Below are 17,891 nucleotides of genomic sequence, written 5' to 3'. Positions count from 1 at the left end.
TTACTGATATAAATTCATCAAAACTGATCCTGCCATTCCCCGTGGTTGTCAAGTTCTGAATGAGTTCTCTGGCTTTATATCCTGGCAGAGGGAGGTTGGCTGCCTTCAACACATCTGTCAGGTCATTGGCATGAATGAACCCGCTCCCGCTGATGTCTGCAAGGATTAAAGACAAAGGTTTAGGTGCTACATCAGCCCAATGAAATGCTAGGCACACAAAGGCTGTTGTTGTTTCTATTTCACCTGGGGAAGAGTACATTATACAGAAAGACTTGCTATTCTCTTATCTAGTGTTTTCAACCACTGTGCTGTCATTCACACCCAAGAGTATATATATAGACACACACATATATTTATATAGAGAGAGTCATAGAATCAGTAAGGTTGGAAAAGACCTCAGAGATCATCAAGTCCAACCTAGCACCCAACACCTCAGGACTAACTAAACCATGGCTTCAAGTGCCACATCCAGTCCCCTCTTCAACACCTCCAGGGATGGTGACTCCACCACCTCCCTGAGCAGCACATTCCAATGCCTAACAACTCTCTCTGTGAAGAACTTTCTTCTCACCTCCAGCCTAAGCTTCCCCTGGCACAGCTTGAGACTGTGTCCTCTTATTCTGATGCTCATTGCCTAGGAGAAGAAACCAACCCCCACCTGGCTACAACCTCGCTTCAGGGAGTTGTAGAGAGCAAGAAGGTCTCCCCTGAGTCTCCTCTTCTCCAGGCTAAGCAACCCCAGCTCCCTCAGCCTCTCCTCACAGGGCTGTGCTCCAGACCTCTCCCCAGCTTTGTTGCCCTTCTCTGGACACCTTTAAGTGCCTCAATATCCTTCTTAAATTGAGGGGCCTAGATCTGGACACAGGACTCATTGGTCACAACAACCCCATGCAATGCTACAGTTAATATTTCAATGAGGATATCAGGCTGCAACACAGCAGTTGTGAATTCAGGTCCATGGCCATGCTTACATGACCTTGGATGTGAGGTTCAGCCTTCTGAGAGCCACTGCAACTGGAACTGGTCACTGCACTATCTAGTTGTTCTTATATCTGTGTGGCATCTATCACAAAGGTATCTAAAGCTGGGACTGGTAGACACTGGGTTAAGTGCAAACACAAACAAAGTTTGTTTAGTCAGATTGCTCATACATGTACAGAGAAACAGAGAAGTGCAACTCAGACCTGAGCTTCTACCTTTGCCACAAACATCTTTGCCTGGTTCTGTGTCACAGAAAGAGTTATTTGCCACTGGAATGTGCTGCCCAGGGAGGTGGTGGAGTCACCATCACTGGAGATGTTCAAGAGGGGATTGGATGCGGCACTTGAAGCCATGGTTTAGTTAGTCCTGAGGTGTTGGGGGCTAGGTTGGACTTGATGAGCTCTGAAGGCAACAAAGCTGTGGAGGGGTTTGGAGCACAGCCCTGTGAGGAGGGGCTGAGGGAGCTGGGGTTGCTTAGCCTGGAGAAGAGGAGGCTCAGGGGAGACCTTCTTGCTGTGTACAACTCCCTGAAGGGAGGTTGTAGCCAGGTGGGGGTTGGTCTCTTCTCCCAAGCAACAAGCACCAGAACAAGAGGACACAGTCTCAAGCTGCACCAGGGGAGGTTTAGGGTTGTTAAGAGATAGTTATTGGCCATTGGAGTGTGCTGCCCAGGGAGGTGGTGGAGTCACCATCCCTGGAGGTGTTCAATAAAGAACTGGACGTGGCACTTGGTGCCATGGTTTAGTTAGTCACGAGGTGTTGGGTGACAGGTTGGACTTGATGATCTCTGAGGTCTTTTCCAACCTTGTTGATTCTATGATTCTATGATCTGGGGTAAGATTTGATGAGAAGATCACCTACACAGGTTAAATATTCCTTTCTTCTTCAACAGCTTGTTAAAATCTCCACAGATCATAAAGCAAACTGAATCTAGCATGTGGAAAGTTTCTGTTAAAACACTTTGGGTTTGTACACTGTTTATCTTTCTGTGTGTTTCTGGTTCTTGTTCTGCAGGCTCTTTCTCCCCAGCCCAGAGGCCATGGCAGTTTCAAAGCAGCATGGGCTGATTTCCTGCGTGGTTAAGTTGCAATGTGAGTCACTTGTTGCATGCTGCAAACAGGCAATCAGCTCTTTGCATCAGCATCATACAGAGGGCAAAGACCATCCTATCCCTATCTGAAGTAATGCCATGGGATGGCATTTAACAAGTCCATGTGCTGGGTGCTGCACTTTGGTCACAACAATGTCATGCAGCACTACAGGGCTGGGGTCAGAGTGGCTGAAGAGCTGCCAAACAGAGAGGGACCTGGGGGTGCTGATTGACAGCCTCCTAAACATGAGGCAGCAGTGTGCCCAGCTAGCCAAGAAGGCCAATGGCATCCTGGCCTGCATTAGGAATAGTGTGGCCAGCAGGAGCAGGGAAGTCATTGTGCCCCTGGACTCTGCATTGGTTAGGCTGCACCTTGAGTCCTGTGTCCAATTCTGGGCCCCTCAGTTTAAGAAGGACATTGAGACACTTGAATGTGTCCAGAGAAGGGCAACAAGGCTGGGGAGAGGCCTTGAGCACAGCCCTGTGAAGAGAGGCTGAGGGAGCTGGGGTTGTTTAGCCTGGAGAAGAGGAGGCTCAGGGGAGACCTCATTGCCCTCTACAACTACCTGAAAGGTGGTTGTAGCCAGGAAGGGGCTGGTCTCTTCTGCCAGGCAACCAGCACCAGAACAAGAGGACACAGTCTCAAGCTGTGCCAGGGGAAGTTTAGACTCAAGGTGAGGAGAAAGTTCTTCACCGAGTTGTTCGTCATTGGAATGTGCTGCCCAGGGAGGTGGTGGAGTCCCCATCCCTGGAGGTGTTCAAGAGGGGACTGGATGTGGCACTTGGTGCCATGGTCTAGTCATGAGGTCTGTGGTGACAGGTTGGACTCGATGATCCTCGAGGTCCCTTCCAACCTTAGTGATCCTGTGATGCTGTGAAAAGGATCTGGATGTGGAGAGGGAAATGTCTGGGGAAAGGAGAAAAGCTTCCTTGGAGAATTTGCCTTCTCAGTGTATCAAGTGTATGGGGCACACACAGTGCCCAGATGTTCAAAAGCAACAGCTTGGACTGCTGTGTGCTCAGGAATCAGAAAGACATCACCTGGAACTGCAAGGACAACTGAGCCACACAAAACCCAGCGAGGCTGCCAGAGCTGCTAATCAGAGTTAAGTGAGCTGTGAGAAGCACAAGGACCTTGGCTTAGAATTTGGGTTGAGAGTGATGGGTCTGCCTGACTTTAGGGGAGACAAATCAGGTAAGACCTTTAAAGGCTTGGAAAGGAAACACACTTCAAAAATACATGAGGCTTGAAAGGTCACAGTAAAGGGACTACAAATTTTGTAGCCATTGGCACATTTGTCCTCCCCAGAAGGAGTATTTAACTCATATTAACACAGGGCTGTTTTTTCCCTCCCAAAGTCTGTCATGAACAAACAATATCCTTAAGAAAACACTTGAGAGCATATCTGGCATGGTTTTCTGCTTGGTTTTGGAGGTTATTTCATAAACCTTGCTGCTCCTTATTGCTCTGCCACCCCCTTCCAGTAAAAAGGCCACTGCTGAAGTGGTTTCCTCCTGGAGGCCTGCAGGGGCAGGAAAAGGACTTTCTGTGGTTTCTGTGACAAAGCAGATGGGTGCTGGACTAAGTTCCATTTCCTCCTGGCTGGCCAGCCCCTGAGAAAAGAGCTTGCTGCAGCTTCACACTTCTGCAGTGCCCTTCCTGTTTGCTGTACTCACCAACTTTGCCAAAAGCCTCTTGTAGCTCTGCCATCTCCTCCTCCGAGAAGTGTGTTGCCGCCGCCATGTCTCGCTCCTTGGAGTGGCAGATCTGCAAGAAGAAAGCACTTGGGCTTATAGGATGCCTTTGGGGGTTATGATCATGATGGAAAAGAGGCAAATGCTCAAATTACACACACATTTATGTATTTTTTTAATATATACACATACACACATATATTTATATAGAGAGAATCAAGAAGGTTGGAAAAGACCTCAGAGATCATCGAATCCAACCTGTCACCCAACACCTCAGCACTAACTAAACCATGGCTCCAAGTGCCACATCCAATCCCCTCTCAAACATCTCCAGGGCTGGTGACTCCACCACCTCCCTGGGCAGCACATTCCAACAGCTAACAGCTCTCTCTGTGAAGAACTTTCTCTTCACCTCCAGCCTAAACTTCCCCTGGCACAGCTTGAGGCTGTGTCCTCTTGTTCTGGTGCTGGGTGCCTGGGTGACCAACACCCTCCTGTCTGCAACCTCCCTTCAGGGAGGTGTAGAGAGCAAGAAGGTCTCCCCTGAGCCTCCTCTTCTGCAGGCTAAGCAACCCCAGCTCCCTCAGCCTCTCCTCACAGGGCTGTGCTCCAAACCCCTCCCCAGCTTTTGTTGCCCTTCTCTGGAGCCTTGTCTGCTCCTGGGGCCCTGGAGCGGAGCTGCAGACCCGGGGGATACTGACACCACCTATCTTTGGGTACCTAATGAGGAGGCTGATCACCCTTACAGGGTAGATGGATGGAGATTGGAGGTGTTCAGGACTTGATAGGGTGCTTGGTGCCATGGTTTAGTTGATTAGGTGGGTTGGATTAGTTGATAGGCTGGATGATGATCTTTAAGGTCTCTTCCAACCTGGTCTGGTCTATTCTATTCTATTCTATTCTATTCTATTCTATTCTATTCTATTCCATTGCATTCCATTGCATTGCATTGCATTGCATTGCATTGCATTCCATTCCTTTCCATTCCATTCCATTCCATTCCATTCCATTCCATTCCACTCCATTCCATTCCATTCCATTCCACTCCATTCCATTCCATTCCATTCCATTCCATTCCATTCCATCACAAGGTGTTCAGAGCACCAGCTCAGGCTTCCCAGAGGGCTACTTCTCTTCTGGCTACGAGGAGAGTATAGAGACTTGCCCCTTAAAGGTAGCTAAGTTAGTGTCTGATGCTGCTTGGACCTTTAGGAATGGATGGCTGGAAGGATTTTTCCTACCTTTCCCATCATCAAAGGCAGATAGCAGGAGGAAGGATTAGACCTCCCCTTTCTAGGCACTTTTCTTAATAATCAAAGTGGGGAAGTTTACTTTCATTTGTCATCATTAATTCCCTACCAGAAGATGCAAATTGTACCCCTCTGCCTTTTCCTGTGCCCACTCTCCCTTGCATCTTTTCATGAGGAAGCTGTTCAGGAGGCAGGCTATTATTCTATATTTGTAAGAATGACTCCAGTGTCCTATGTCTCTTTAAGTATTAATTAACCAAGCAACTTCTTAAATAGACTAGAAAGGAAACCTGAGCTGATCATGGGAAGTGGCTGCTGCAGCTACAGTGCTCAAATGAGAGAACATAAATCAGAAATCCCCCATTCCCAGGCTAAATCCACCACTGCATCCTGGAGGCTTGGAGTCCAACCTTTATAGAAAGACAGGTTCTGCACATTGGCCACAACAGCCCCAGGCAGTGCTGCAGGCTGGGGTCAGAGCGGCTGAGAGCAGCCAGGCAGAAAGGGACCTGGGGGTAATGGTTGATACTAGGCTGAACATGAGCCTGCAGTGTGCCCAGGTGGCCAAGAAGGCCAATGACATCCTGGCCTGGATTAGGAATAGTGTGGCCAGCAGGAGCAGGGAGGTCATTCTGCCCCTGGACTAAGTACTGCTTAGGCCACACCTTCAGTGTTCTGGTGCTGGGTGCCTGGGACAAGAGACCAACCCCCACCTGGCTACAACCTCCCTTCAGGGAGTTGTAGACAGCAAGAAGGTCTCCCCTGAGCCTCCTCCTCTCCAGGCTAACCAACCCCAGCTCCCTCAGCCTCTCCTCACAGGGCTGTGCTCCAAACCCCTCCCCACCTTTGTTGCCCTTCTCTGGACACCTTCCAGCAACTCAACATCTTTCCTAAACTGAGGGTCCCAGAACTGGAATCAGGACTCAGGGTGTGACCTAACCAGTGCTGAGTCCAGGGGCACAATGACTTCTCCCTGCTCCTGATGGCCACACTGTTCCTGATGCAAGCCAGGATGCCATTGGCCTTTTGGCCACTTGGGCATGTTACTGGCTCATGTTCACCCTACTATCAACCAGCACCCCCAGGTCCTTTTCTGCCTGGCTGCTCTCCAACCACTCAAAATACCTTGGGCATCCCACAAAGAGGGCATCCAACAGCCCTAGGGGAATAGGCCACTCACTGCTAATCCACAAAGCCTTGCAAGCATATGGGGCACTGCTCCGCTCTGAGCTGTTTGTAAAATCAGGATGACAAGACAGAGAAGAAAATGCAGAGGATGGCATAACAGCAAAGGAGCATATGCAGAGATGATGGGCAACATGAACAAACTGAAACAGCTTCTTTGAAGGGAATAGCTGTTCAGGAGCTGGGGTTGTTTAGCCTGGAGAAGAGGAGGCTCAGGGGTGACCTCATTGTTCTCTACAACTACCTGAAGGGAGGTTGTAGCCAGATGGGGGTTGGTCTCTTCTCCCAGGCAACCAGCACCAGAACAAGAGGACACAGTCTCAAGCTGTGCCAGGGGAAATTTAGGCTGGAGGTGAGGAGAAAGTTCTTCACTGAGAGAGTTGTTAGCCATTGGAATGTGCTGCCCAGGGAGGTGGTGGAGTCTCCGTCCCTGGAGGTGTTCAAGAGGGGATTGGACGTGGCACTTGGTGCCATGGTCTAGTCATGAGGTCTGTGGTGACAGGTTGGACTCGATGATCTTTGAGGTCTCTTCCAACCTTAGTGATACTGTGATACTGTGAATTGCAAAGGGAAAATCAACTGATGTGAACCAGGTGATGGCTTTGAGCAGGGATGGACAGCAAGAAGCGAAGAGAAAAGCTGTGCAGGGAGGAAGACATAGCAAGAGGGAGGGGAGTCTGAGGGAGAAGGAGTACAAACAACATAGCTATCAGCACAAATGAGGTTTTGAAGAGTAGCAGCAGCTAGGAGGAAGGATCTTGAAGGTATGTTCAAAGATCAGTGAAAAAAAATGAAGCTCCTTAGAGTGAACAAGATGAAAGGTTGGAGGAGGTTCTTCACCATGAGAGTGGTGAAGCCCTGGAATGGGTTGTCCAGGGAGGTGGTTGGGGCCCCATCCCTGGAGGTGTTTAAGCCCAGGCTGCATGAGGCTGTGGCCAGGCTGATGTAGTGTGGGGTGTCCCTGCCCATGGCAGGGGGGTTGGAACTAGATGATCCTTGTGGTCCCTTCCAACTCTGACTGATACTATGATAAAGTCAACGTGTTCTTGGATATAGAGGCAGGATACTGAGGAGGGGATGACAGCTCCACAGATCAGAGCAAGAAAAGCAGTGGAACTGCCAACAAGAAAGAAATAGAAGGTAATAAAACTTCAGAAGGAAAATAGAACACTCCTTGAGAAACACTGAGCTTCAGATGGCCTCAGAGCATCTGGATTACATGCTGCCTGGAAGTGACACTTCATTCCTGTTTGCTAAACAGCATAAATCCCCTCTTGCAAAACCAAAATAAAGTTGTGCAACTACACTCCTTCCTCCGCAGAAGACTGTGGGGAGGACAGGTTAATGTAGAAAAAGGGAAAAGGGTTTCACCTAGGTTGCTGAGGATCACAAAAAAACATTATCAAAAGAGCTTCTGTGAAGCACTCCCTTTAGAACAGAACAGAATTAACCAGGTTGGAAAAGACCTTTGAGATCATCGAGTCCAACCTATCACCCAACACCATCTGATCAACTAACCCATGGCACCAAGTGCCTCATCCAGTCTCCTCTAAAACACCTCCAGTGATGGTGACTCCACCACCTCCCTGGGCAGCACATTCCAATGGCCAACCTCTCTTTCTGGGAAGAATTTCTTCCTAACATCCAGCCTAAACCACCACTGGCACAGCTTGAGACTGTGTCCTCTTGTTCTGGTGCTGGTTGCCTGGGACAAGAGACCAACCCCCACCTGGCTACAACCTCCCTTCAGGGAGCTGTAGAGAGCAAGAAGGTCTGCCCTGAGCCTCCTCTTCTCCAGGCTAAGCAACCCCAGCTCCCTCAGCCTCTCCTCATAGGGCTGTGCTCCAGACCTCTCCCCAGCTTTGTTGCCCTTCTCTGGACACCTTCCAGCAAGTCAACATCTTTCCTACTACTATCTTCATACTACATGGACAGTGGCACTGAGTGCACCCTCAGCAAGTTTGCTGATGACACCAAGCTGTGTGGTGCAGCAGACAGGCTGGAGGGAAGGGAGGCCATCCAGAGGGACCTGGACAGGCTGGAGAGGTGGGCACAAGCCAACCTCAGGAGGTTCAACAAGACCAAGGGCAGGGTCCTGCAGCTGGGTGGAGGCAATCCCAGGCACAAATCCAGGCTGGGCAGGGACTGGCTGGAAAGCAGCCCTGAGGAGAGAGACTTGGGGGTGCTGGGGGAGGAGAAGCTCACCAGGAGCTCTCAGTGTGCACTTGCAGCCCACAAAGCCAATCAGATCCTGGGCTGCATCAGGAGAAGTGTGGCCAGCAGGGCAAGGGAGGTGATTCTCCCCCTCTGCTCAGCTCTGCTGAGACCCCACCTGGAGTCCTGCCTCCAGTTCTGGAGCCCCTATTCCAAGAGGGATGTGGAGGTGCTGGAAGGTGTCCAGAGAAGGGCCACAAGGATGAGCAGAGGGCTGGAGCACCTCTCCTGTGAGGACAGACTGAAGGAGTTGGGGCTGTTCAGTCTGGAGAAGAGAAGGCTCCCAGGTGACCTCATGGTGGCCTTCCAGGATCTGAAGGGGGCCTCCAAGAAGGCTGGGGAGGGACTGCTCAGGATCTCAGGTAGTGATAGGACTGGGGGGAATGGAATGAAGCTGGAGGTGGGGAGATTGAGGCCGGAGGTGAGGAGGAAGTTCTTCCCCATGGGAGTGGTGAAGCCCTGGAATGGGTTGTCCAGGGAGGTGGTTGAGGCCCCATCCCTGGAGGTGTTTAAGCCCAGGCTGGATGAGGCTGTGGCCAGGCTGATCTAGTGTGGGGTGTCCCTGCCCATGGCAGCGGGGTTGGAACTGGATGATCCTTGTGGTCCCATCCAACCCTGACTGATACTATGATACTACTATGATACATCTTTCCTTCCCTGCCATCATTTCCAAACCAACCTGTTAGTCTCTCCTGAAAGCCTTCTTTTATTTGACCTTATCCTCAGAAGAACCTACTATCACACTGCTGTTTTAAGACACCTAATAACAAGCTCTTTGCAGTCTGGAATATAAAGGAAGAACTAAAATAATCTCAAACCTGAACACTGCTGCTAAATTGAAGCACAGTAATATTGATGTCCTTTCAGCTCTTTGGGGTTTGAAGTCCTAGCCTGAGGAGCTGCCTGGCTATGTATGGCTTGGCAAAGTGTGCAGCCACCATGCAATATAAATAATAAATGGCAAAGCTATTAAAAACCTAAAGATTTCCAAGCCTTGTATTAAATGGTTACCTTGTTTCATATTTCCCTCTGCTTCTCTGGTGTTTAAGCTTCATTGCAAGCCAGGCAATGAAAACCTTGAGGAGGCAAATGGTATTTTACAGCTAGACATAAAGCTGTAGCTTTCCCCTAAGCAAAAGCAGCAGATTCCATGGGGTGACTTTAATTTTCACAAACACATGTTTAATTCATAAGAAATAGAATAGAATAGACAGAACAGAACAGAACAGAACAGAATAGAATAGAATAGAATAGAATAGAATAGAATAGAATAGAATAGAATAGAAAGAATTAACCAGGTTGGAAAAGACCTTTGAGATCATCAAGTCCAACCTATGATCCAACACCATCTAATCAACTAAACCCTGGCACCAAGCGCCCCATCCAGTCTCTTCTTGAACACATCCAGGGATGGTGACTCCACCACCTCCCTGGGCAGCACATTCCAATGGCCAATCTCTCTTGCTGTGAGGAATTTCTTTCTAACATCCAGCCTAAACCTCCCCTGGCACAGCTTGAGACTGTGTCCTCCTGTTCTGTTGGTGGTTGTTGGCCTATTACAATCTGTGCCTCACCCAGTCTCTTCCTAAACACCTCCAGGGATGGTGATTCCACCACCTCCCTGGGCAGGACGATCCAATGGTCAATCTCTCTTTCTATGAAGAACCTCTTCCTAACATCCAGCCTAAACCTCCCTTGGCACAGCTTGAGACTGTGCCCTCTTTTTCTGTTGGTGCTTGCCTGGGAGAAGAGACCAACCCCCACCTGGCTGCAACCTCCCTTCAGGGAGTTGTAGAGAGCAAGAAGGTCTCCCCTGAGCTTCCTCTTCTCCAGGCTAAGCAACCCCAGCTCCCTCAGCCTCTCCTCACAGGGCTGTGCTCCAAACCCCTCCCCAGCTTTGTTGCCCTTCTCTGGACACCTTCCAGCAGCTCAACATCTTTCCTAAACTGAGGGGCCCAGAACTGGACACAGTGTGAAAAGAAGAGGAGGTTTTTGAGTTAGGATCTGGTAAGTATTTCCCTTCCAGAGACAAGGTTTTGTACATTTCATTTTCACTAAGGGGTAAGAAAAAGAGAAACCATTCCATGGATCTCAAGTCAAAAGAGGAATCAAAGCTATAAGCCAAACAGTGTGGCCTGGAAGTTCCTCAATTTTAAAGCAGTATCTTGTGCTTTTTGGCAAAAAGACTTCAGTGCAACCAAGCTAAGACATCTTGTTGGCAGTCAAGCACGTGGTCTTTTGCATAATCCAAGAACATCTTATCTCATATGAGTTTCATATTCTCATTATTTCTGTTATTATGCTGTGGATGTTATTATAATGCTGGACTTCAGCAAGGCCTTTGACACCGTCCCCCACAGCAAACTCCTGGCCAAGCTGTCAACCCATGGCTTGGACCACAGCACTCTGAGCTGGGTTAGGAACTGGCTGGAGGGCTGAGCCCAGAGAGTGGTGGTGAATGGTGCCACAGCCAGCTGGCAGCCAGGCACCAGTGGTGTGCCCCAAGGATCAGTGCTGGGCCCCATCCTGTTCAATATCTTTATTGATGATCTGGATGAGTGAATTGAGTCCATCATCAGTAAATTTGCTGACAACACCAAGCTGGGGGCAGGAGTCGATCTGCTGGAGGGTAGAGAGGCTTTGCAGAGGGACCTCGACAGGCTGGACAGATGGGCAGAACAATAGAATAATAGAATAATAGAATAAACCAGGTTGGAAGAGACCTTCAACATCATCGTGTCCAACCCTTCAACCAATCCAACCCACCTAAACAACTAAACCAAGCACCCCATCAAGTCTCCTCCTGAACACCTCCAGTGATGGTGACTCCACCACCTCCCCAGGCAGCCCATTCCAATGGGCAATCACTCTCTCTGTATAGAACTTCTTCCTAACATCCAACCTAAACCTCCAACAGTATGAGAATCAACACATCCAAGTGCTGGGTTCTGCACATTGACCCCTCAGTTTAGGAAAGATGTTGAGTTGAGGGGCCCAGAACTGGTCACAGGAGTCGAGGTGCAGCCTAACCAGTGCAGTGTACAGGGGCAGAATGACCTCCCTGCTCCTGCTGGCCACACTGTTCCTGATGCAGGCCAGGATGCCATTGGCCCTCTTGGCTGCCTGGGCACACTGCAATCCTTCAAAGATATTAAGACAGTGAAGAAGCAGAGCTGTGAACCCATAACTACTCTCCTTATGTGTCTTTTATCTGTCAGCTACCTCCCACTAGAGAGCCAGCCTGCAGCAGCAGATTGTTTTTAAATCTCTACCTGTGTAACTTTTCCTTAAAAAGAAAACTAAATTGATTCAGTACACTACATGTTTTGTTGGCTCATTTATCTTCTCTATCTCTTTACCAGCACAAGCTAGCTAGATTAAAGCTAAAACGTTTGGGCACTGAAAAGGAACATTTTGATTCTCAAATGTTTTCCAGTCACTCTCTTTTTTGTTCTCATTTTCTTTCTCTTTTTCTTTGCTTTTTTCTTCTTTTTCTCTTTCTTCTTCCTTCCTTCCTTCCTTTCTTTTCTTTCTTTCTTTCTTTCTTTCTTTCTTTCTTTCTTTTTCTTTCTTTCTTTCTTTCTTTCTTTCTTTCTTTCTTTCTTTCTTTCTTTCTTTCTTTCTTTCTTTCTTTCTTTCTTTTCTTTCTTTCTCTTTCTTTCTTTCTTTCTTTCTTTCTTTCTTTCTTTCTCTTTCTTTCTTTCTTTCTTTCTTTCTTTCTTTCTTTCTTTCTTTCTTTCTTCTTATCTCTTTCTTTTCATTCTTCCTTTCTTTATTTTTTCTTTTCTTCCTTTTTCTCTTTTCTTCCTTTCTTCCTTCCTTTTTCTTTCTTTCTTCCTTTCTCCCTTCCTTCCTTCCTTCCTTTCTCTTTTTCTTTCTTTCTTTCTCTTTCTTTCTTTCTTTTTCTTTCTTTCTTTCTTTTTCTTTCTTTCTTTCTTTCTTTCTTTCTTTCTTTCTTTCTTTCTTTCTTTCTTTCTTTCTTTCTTTCTTTCTTTCTTTCTTTCTTTCTTTCTTTCTTTCTTTTCTTTCTTTCTTTTCTTCCTTTCTTCCTTTCTTCCTTCCTTCCTTTCTTTCTTTCCCTCCCTTCCTTCCTTCCTTCCTTCCTTCCTTCCTTCCTTCCTTTCTTCCTTCCTTCCTTCCTTCCTTCCTTCCTTCCTTCCTTCCTTCCTTCCTTCCTTTCGTTCTTTCTTTCATTCTTTCTTCCTTTCTTCCTTTCTTTCTTCTTTTCTTCCTGTCTTTGTTTTCCTTTTCTTCCTTTCTTCTCTCTTTTCTTTTTCTTTCTTTCTTATATTTTCTTTCTTCCTTTCTTTTCTTTCCTTCTTTCCTTCTTTCTTTCTTTCTTTCCTTCTTTCTTGTTATTTTATTCTTCTTTCTTTCTTTCTCTCTCTTTCTCTCTTTCTCTTTCTTTTTCTTTTTCCTTTCTTTCTTCCTCTTTCTTTTCCTTTTCTTCTTCTTTCTTTTCTTTTTCTTCTTTCTTCCTTTATTCTTTCTTATTTTTTCCTTCTTCCTTTCTTTTCTTTCCTTCTTTCTTATTTTCTCTTTTCTTCCTTTCTTTTTCTTTTCTTCCTTTCTTTCTTTTCTTCTTTCTTTTATCTTTTCTTTCTCTTTTCTTTCTCTTTTTTTCTTTCTTTTTTCCTTTCTTCTTTCTTTCTGTTCTTTCCTTCTTTCTTGTTCTTTCTCTTTCTTCTTTTTTTTTTTCCTTTCTTTCTCTTTCATTTTCTTTTTTCTTTCTTTTCTTCCTTTTCTCTCTTCCATTTTCTTTTTCTTTCTTTTCTTTCTTTTCTCTCTTCCTTTCATCAAAACCACTTTTCAAACCAAGTCAGACTGACAAATCCTTCAGTCATTCTGCACACATCCTCCACGGCAAGGAAAGCCCTGCCCCACCCCACCCAGTTCACTCTTCACTAACCAAAGTTTGGGATGAGGACAGTATCTACAGGGGCTGCTTTGGATACAAGTATGAGGAATCACCCCACTACTGCTCCATCATGACTGATGTGGTCACACAAAACATTGGACAGACAGATAAAAGCCTCTCTTCCTGTTCCTATGAGGTAATCATCATACTGCTGCCCAGTGGCAGAAGGCTGGGTCATGAAGTACTGACTCAATCCATAATGTCCTGTGAAAGCCTGGTGTCTGATGCAAGAAAAGGAGAACAGGTCCTGTGTTTCCAGCTCATTTGCAGGAAAACAGTTCCTCTGTGCATGGAAAATATGAAAAGCCTGTTCCAGGTGTGAAAAGGCCATGAATATCTTAGTTTTAGGTACAAACATACATTTGCCTTTGACTGATTCCACCTGGATTTACAAATGTGTGTCTGTTGCTCCCAGCACCAGAACAAGAGGACACAGTCTGAAGCTGTGCCAGGGGAGGTTCAGACTGGATATGAGGAAGAAATTCTTCCCAGCAAGAGAGATTGGCCATTGGAATGTGCTGCCCAGGGAGGTGGTGGAGTCACCAGCACTGGAGGTGTTTAAGAGGAGACTGGATGAGGCACTTGGTTCCATGGTTTAGTTGATTAGATGGTGTTGGGTGATAAGTTGGACTCAATGATCTCTGAGGTCTTTTCCAACCTTATTGATTCCATGATTCTATGATTCTTTGGCTATCAAAACAGCTCTGCTCCATGCTGCATGGCTGTGTTTTGAGTTGCTCATTATGGAAATCAGAAGGAAGCAGGATCAAAAAAGAGAATGGTGGCATAATCCAGCATGGTGGAGTTAGGGCATGTCCCATGACCAGGGAGAGAGAAACAACACCACTGGACTGGTTTAAGTACAATGAGTTTCATATAGACTCTCAAATGTTTTATAACCATAACAGTATTCAGACCAAAACCTCACTGGATTTCATAGTATCATAGTATCATTCAGGGTTGGAAGGGACCACAAGGATCATCTAGTTCCAACCCCCCCGCCATGGGGGGGATTTCTCAGCTGAGAAATCAAGCTCAGAAGCAGTAACATAATGTATTTTTCTGTCCTCAGCTTCTGAGTGAAGTAAATCTGCACCTCACAGTCAAGAGTGAAATAGAAATCCCTGCAGGTACTTCCCAGTCCCTCCTGGCTCCAGCACCCCTCTTCAATGGAGATTCCCACCACAGGGTTTTACACATCTCCTGTCCAGTCAGGAGAGCTTCCCCAGCCCCGTCCCTAACCCCACCCCACCTCTGGCCCCATCTCATCAGAGCAAACTTGCTCCTGGGAGATAATCAAGAGGAGAGGAAGGTGATGTGTGCTGGAGCTCCTCTACATGAGAAGTTTAAGGACATGATCTGCTTTTATCAAGACAATCAAACAGCCATCTGCTGAGCACCCACCTGCACTTCTGATGGCACAGTCTCACCTGCCATTTACTAGAGATCCTCTCTACTGGCCAACATTGCCTGTAATTTAGCTATGTTAACAAAGACTTGAGGTGCTTGAAAATTCCAGTTGCTCACTGGCTTAAGGGCCAGCTGTACAGACAGTGTTCAAATCAAATTCACATGCTGAGGAAACCACTGTCAAACAAAGCCAGCAAGCCTACTGCTCTGATAGAGAATACAGTTAAGGCCAAGAGCTCCTGTTCACAGTGCTACCACCTCAAATGTCTACAGACATTTGCAAGTCATAGTATCATAATATCAGTCAGGGTTGGAAGGGACCACAAGGATCAGCTAGTTCCAACCCCCTGCCATGGGCAGGGACACCCCACACTACATCAGGCTGGACAGAGCCTCATCCACCCTGCTCTTAAACACCTCCAGGGATGGGGCCCCAACCACCTCCCTGGACAACCCATTCCAGGGCTTCACCACTCTCCTGGGGAAGAACTTCCTCCTCACCTCCAGCCTGAATCTCCCCACCTCCAGCTTCATTCCATCACAGTCACAGTTTATCTGCAGCCTGAAGTTCCAAAAAGATGATGAGGGACAAAGTCTTCTTCTCTGGAGACTTTCAAGACCCATTTGGATGCATTCCTGTGTTGGTCTGGCAAAATGAATGTTGGGGGGGAACTTCAACCCACCGCATCTGTGCTAGAGTCTATGTTCCTGCTCTGGCAGGGGGGCTGAGATGTCAGCTGCTCTGTCAGATCCCCTGGTGTGTTGGTGCTCACGGTGCAGCGGTGGCCCTGGCAGAGTTAATGGTTGGAGTTGATCACAGAATGGCTCAGGTTGGAAGGGACCTCAGAGATCATCTGTTTCAACCTCCCTGCCACGGGCAGGGACACCTCTCAACTGGACTTGGCTGCTCAAGGCTTCATCCAACCTCCAGGAAGGAGGCAGCCACAGCCTCCCTGGGCAGCCTGTGCCAGAGTCTCACCATCCCTGTACTGAAGCATTTCTTGCTCAGCTCCAGTCTAACCCTGCTCTCCCCCAGCTCCAAACCATCCCTTGGCCGATCTTGAGACACCCTCATGAATGTGCTGCCCAGGGAGGTGGTGGAGTCACCATCCCTGGAGGTGTTCAAGAGGGGATTGGATGTGGCACTTGGTGCCATGGTTTAGTCATGAGGTCTGTGGTGACAGGTTGGGTTTGATGATCTTTGAGGTCTCTTCCAACCTCGGTGATTCTGTGATTCTGTGTGACTCTGTGGTTGGACTCGATGATTCCTGAGGTCCCTTCCAACCCCTAACATCCTGTGATCCTGTGACAAGCCTGACTAGCTTCAACAGCCAGAATCCTAAAAAGCAAATACAGTGTTAAGACCACCCCATGACACTGTTTCTAAGGCAGAAGTCCTTGATACAATCAGGCTCCATCATGAACCACAGAATCAATGAGGTTGGAAAAGACCTCCAAGATCATCAAGTCCAACCTGTCACCCAACACCTCAGGACTACTAAACCATGGCACCAAGTGCCACATCCAATCCCCCCTTGAGCACCTCCAGGGATGGTGACTCCACCACCTCCCTGGGCTGCACATTCCAACAGCTAACAGCTCTCTCTGTGTAAAACTCTTTCCTCAATTTTGTTTATTCTCTGGAGAGTAAATTTAGACTTTTAAAAGCCTAATATAAATGTCCTAACAGTCAGCAGAGTATATTGTAAGCATTGCATGCCAAAATACATGAACTTTATCAATCAGTAGTTTTCATCCCTGGGGTTATAATTACCTCCTTACAGGGATCCCCTCTCTAACCTAAATAATGGCTTCTTACATCATCACACCCTGCCAAAGCAAGGCAAATTCAGACTACTACTCTATCCAGTCCAAGGCCACAGAATGACTGAATCACAGAATCACCAAGGCTGGAAGAGACCTCAAAGATCACCAAGTCCAACCTGTCACCACAGACCTCATGACTAAACCATGGCACCAAGTGCCACGTTCAATCCTTTCTTAAACACCTCCAGGGATGGGGACTCCACCACCTCCCTGGGCAGCACATCCCAATGTCTAACAACTCTCTCTCTGAAGAACTTTCTCCTCACCTCCAGCCTAAACCTCCCCCGGTGCAGCTTGAGACTGTGTCCTCTTGTTCTGGTGCTGGTTGCCTGGGAGGAGAGACCAACCCCCTCTTGACTACAACCTCCTTTCAGGGAGTTGTAGAGAGCAAGAAGGTCTCCCCTGAGCCTCCTCTTCTCCAGGCTAAACAACCCCAGCTCCCTCAGCCTCTCCTCACAGGGCTGTGCTCGAGGCCTCTCCCCAGCCTCGTTGCCCTTTCTGGACACATTCAAGCGTCTCAATGCCCTTCTTAAACTGAGGGGCCCAGAAGCACTCTACCCAATTAAATCTGTCAAAATCACTTTCCTGAAGGTCAGCAGAAATGCCACACACAAGAACACAGGAATAAACTTCACCCTGATACAGAACTGGCTGTTTTTTTCACGGCCACCACAATTTCCTGTGCAGTTAAGCTGCTCGTACGCTCGGCGAGGGCAGCGCGCTGGAAAACCCAGCAGGTGCCGTCATCTTACCTCAAGCAGCGGGTCCCAACTGCTGAAGCACCAGCTCAACAGCTGCAAATCCAACAGAAAGGAGGCAACTTCTTGAAAGAAAACTCCCAGCTTTTGGGGAGGGTTGGGGAACTGTGAAGCGGTGTGTCGAAACGCGCTGCTGCGTGACTCGGAAAATCTTCCTTCTCTGCAGAGCAGCCAGTCAAACCCAAGGCTGTAAGCCCCAAGACTGAGCCCAGAAAGGGAAGTGTCTGGTGACAGAACATCATAGATTTTGTCTTTATAAGGAAATTTAGCAGCCTCTGGTCTCGCTCTTCACCTCGTTACTCCTACAATAGGTCCGCTGGCTTGTACCACTTCCTCTCCGTCTTAGCCCTCGCCGGTTCCGTTCTCTCTCACTCGGTACACATATGTGTGCACACAAACCCCCTTCTCCCTGGTGACTAATGCAGCCATGTTTTCAACTTGCAGTCTTATCCTGTGCTCAGTGTAGGGCTGGCTGCTAAGCCAGGCTGAGGCACTTGAGCTGGCGTCTCCAGGGATGGAGACTCCTCAGCGGCTCCTCAGTGGTCAGAGTGGCTGAGAGCAGC

At 47.8% G+C, this 17,891-nt stretch overlaps 1 protein-coding gene across 2 annotated transcripts in view; it reads right to left on the bottom strand.

The window, feature by feature from the left end:
- Positions 1–17,609, bottom strand: part of LCP1 (lymphocyte cytosolic protein 1) — a 49,422-nt gene extending 31,813 nt beyond the window's left edge. Inside the window, exons 1-3 of one of the 2 annotated variants that reach the window (XM_068165213.1) lie at positions 17,323–17,609; positions 3,749–3,839; positions 5–156 (exon numbers count right to left, since the gene is read on the bottom strand). In XM_068165213.1, coding sequence (XP_068021314.1) covers positions 5–156; positions 3,749–3,815 — 219 coding nt within the window. In that variant the 5' untranslated portion in view covers positions 3,816–3,839; positions 17,323–17,609. The remainder of the gene's footprint in view (positions 1–4; positions 157–3,748; positions 3,840–17,322) is intronic. The other variant, XM_068165212.1, reaches the window with a different exon arrangement.
- Between the last annotated feature and the right edge of the window lie 282 nt (positions 17,610–17,891).

Source organism: Melanerpes formicivorus, unplaced genomic scaffold (assembly GCF_026170545.1).
Source record: "Melanerpes formicivorus ecotype bairdi unplaced genomic scaffold, bMelFor1.0.p_v2 SCAF_87, whole genome shotgun sequence".
NCBI classification, from domain to species: Eukaryota; Metazoa; Chordata; class Aves; order Piciformes; family Picidae; genus Melanerpes; species Melanerpes formicivorus.
This window is presented reverse-complemented; position numbering and strand designations above follow the sequence as displayed.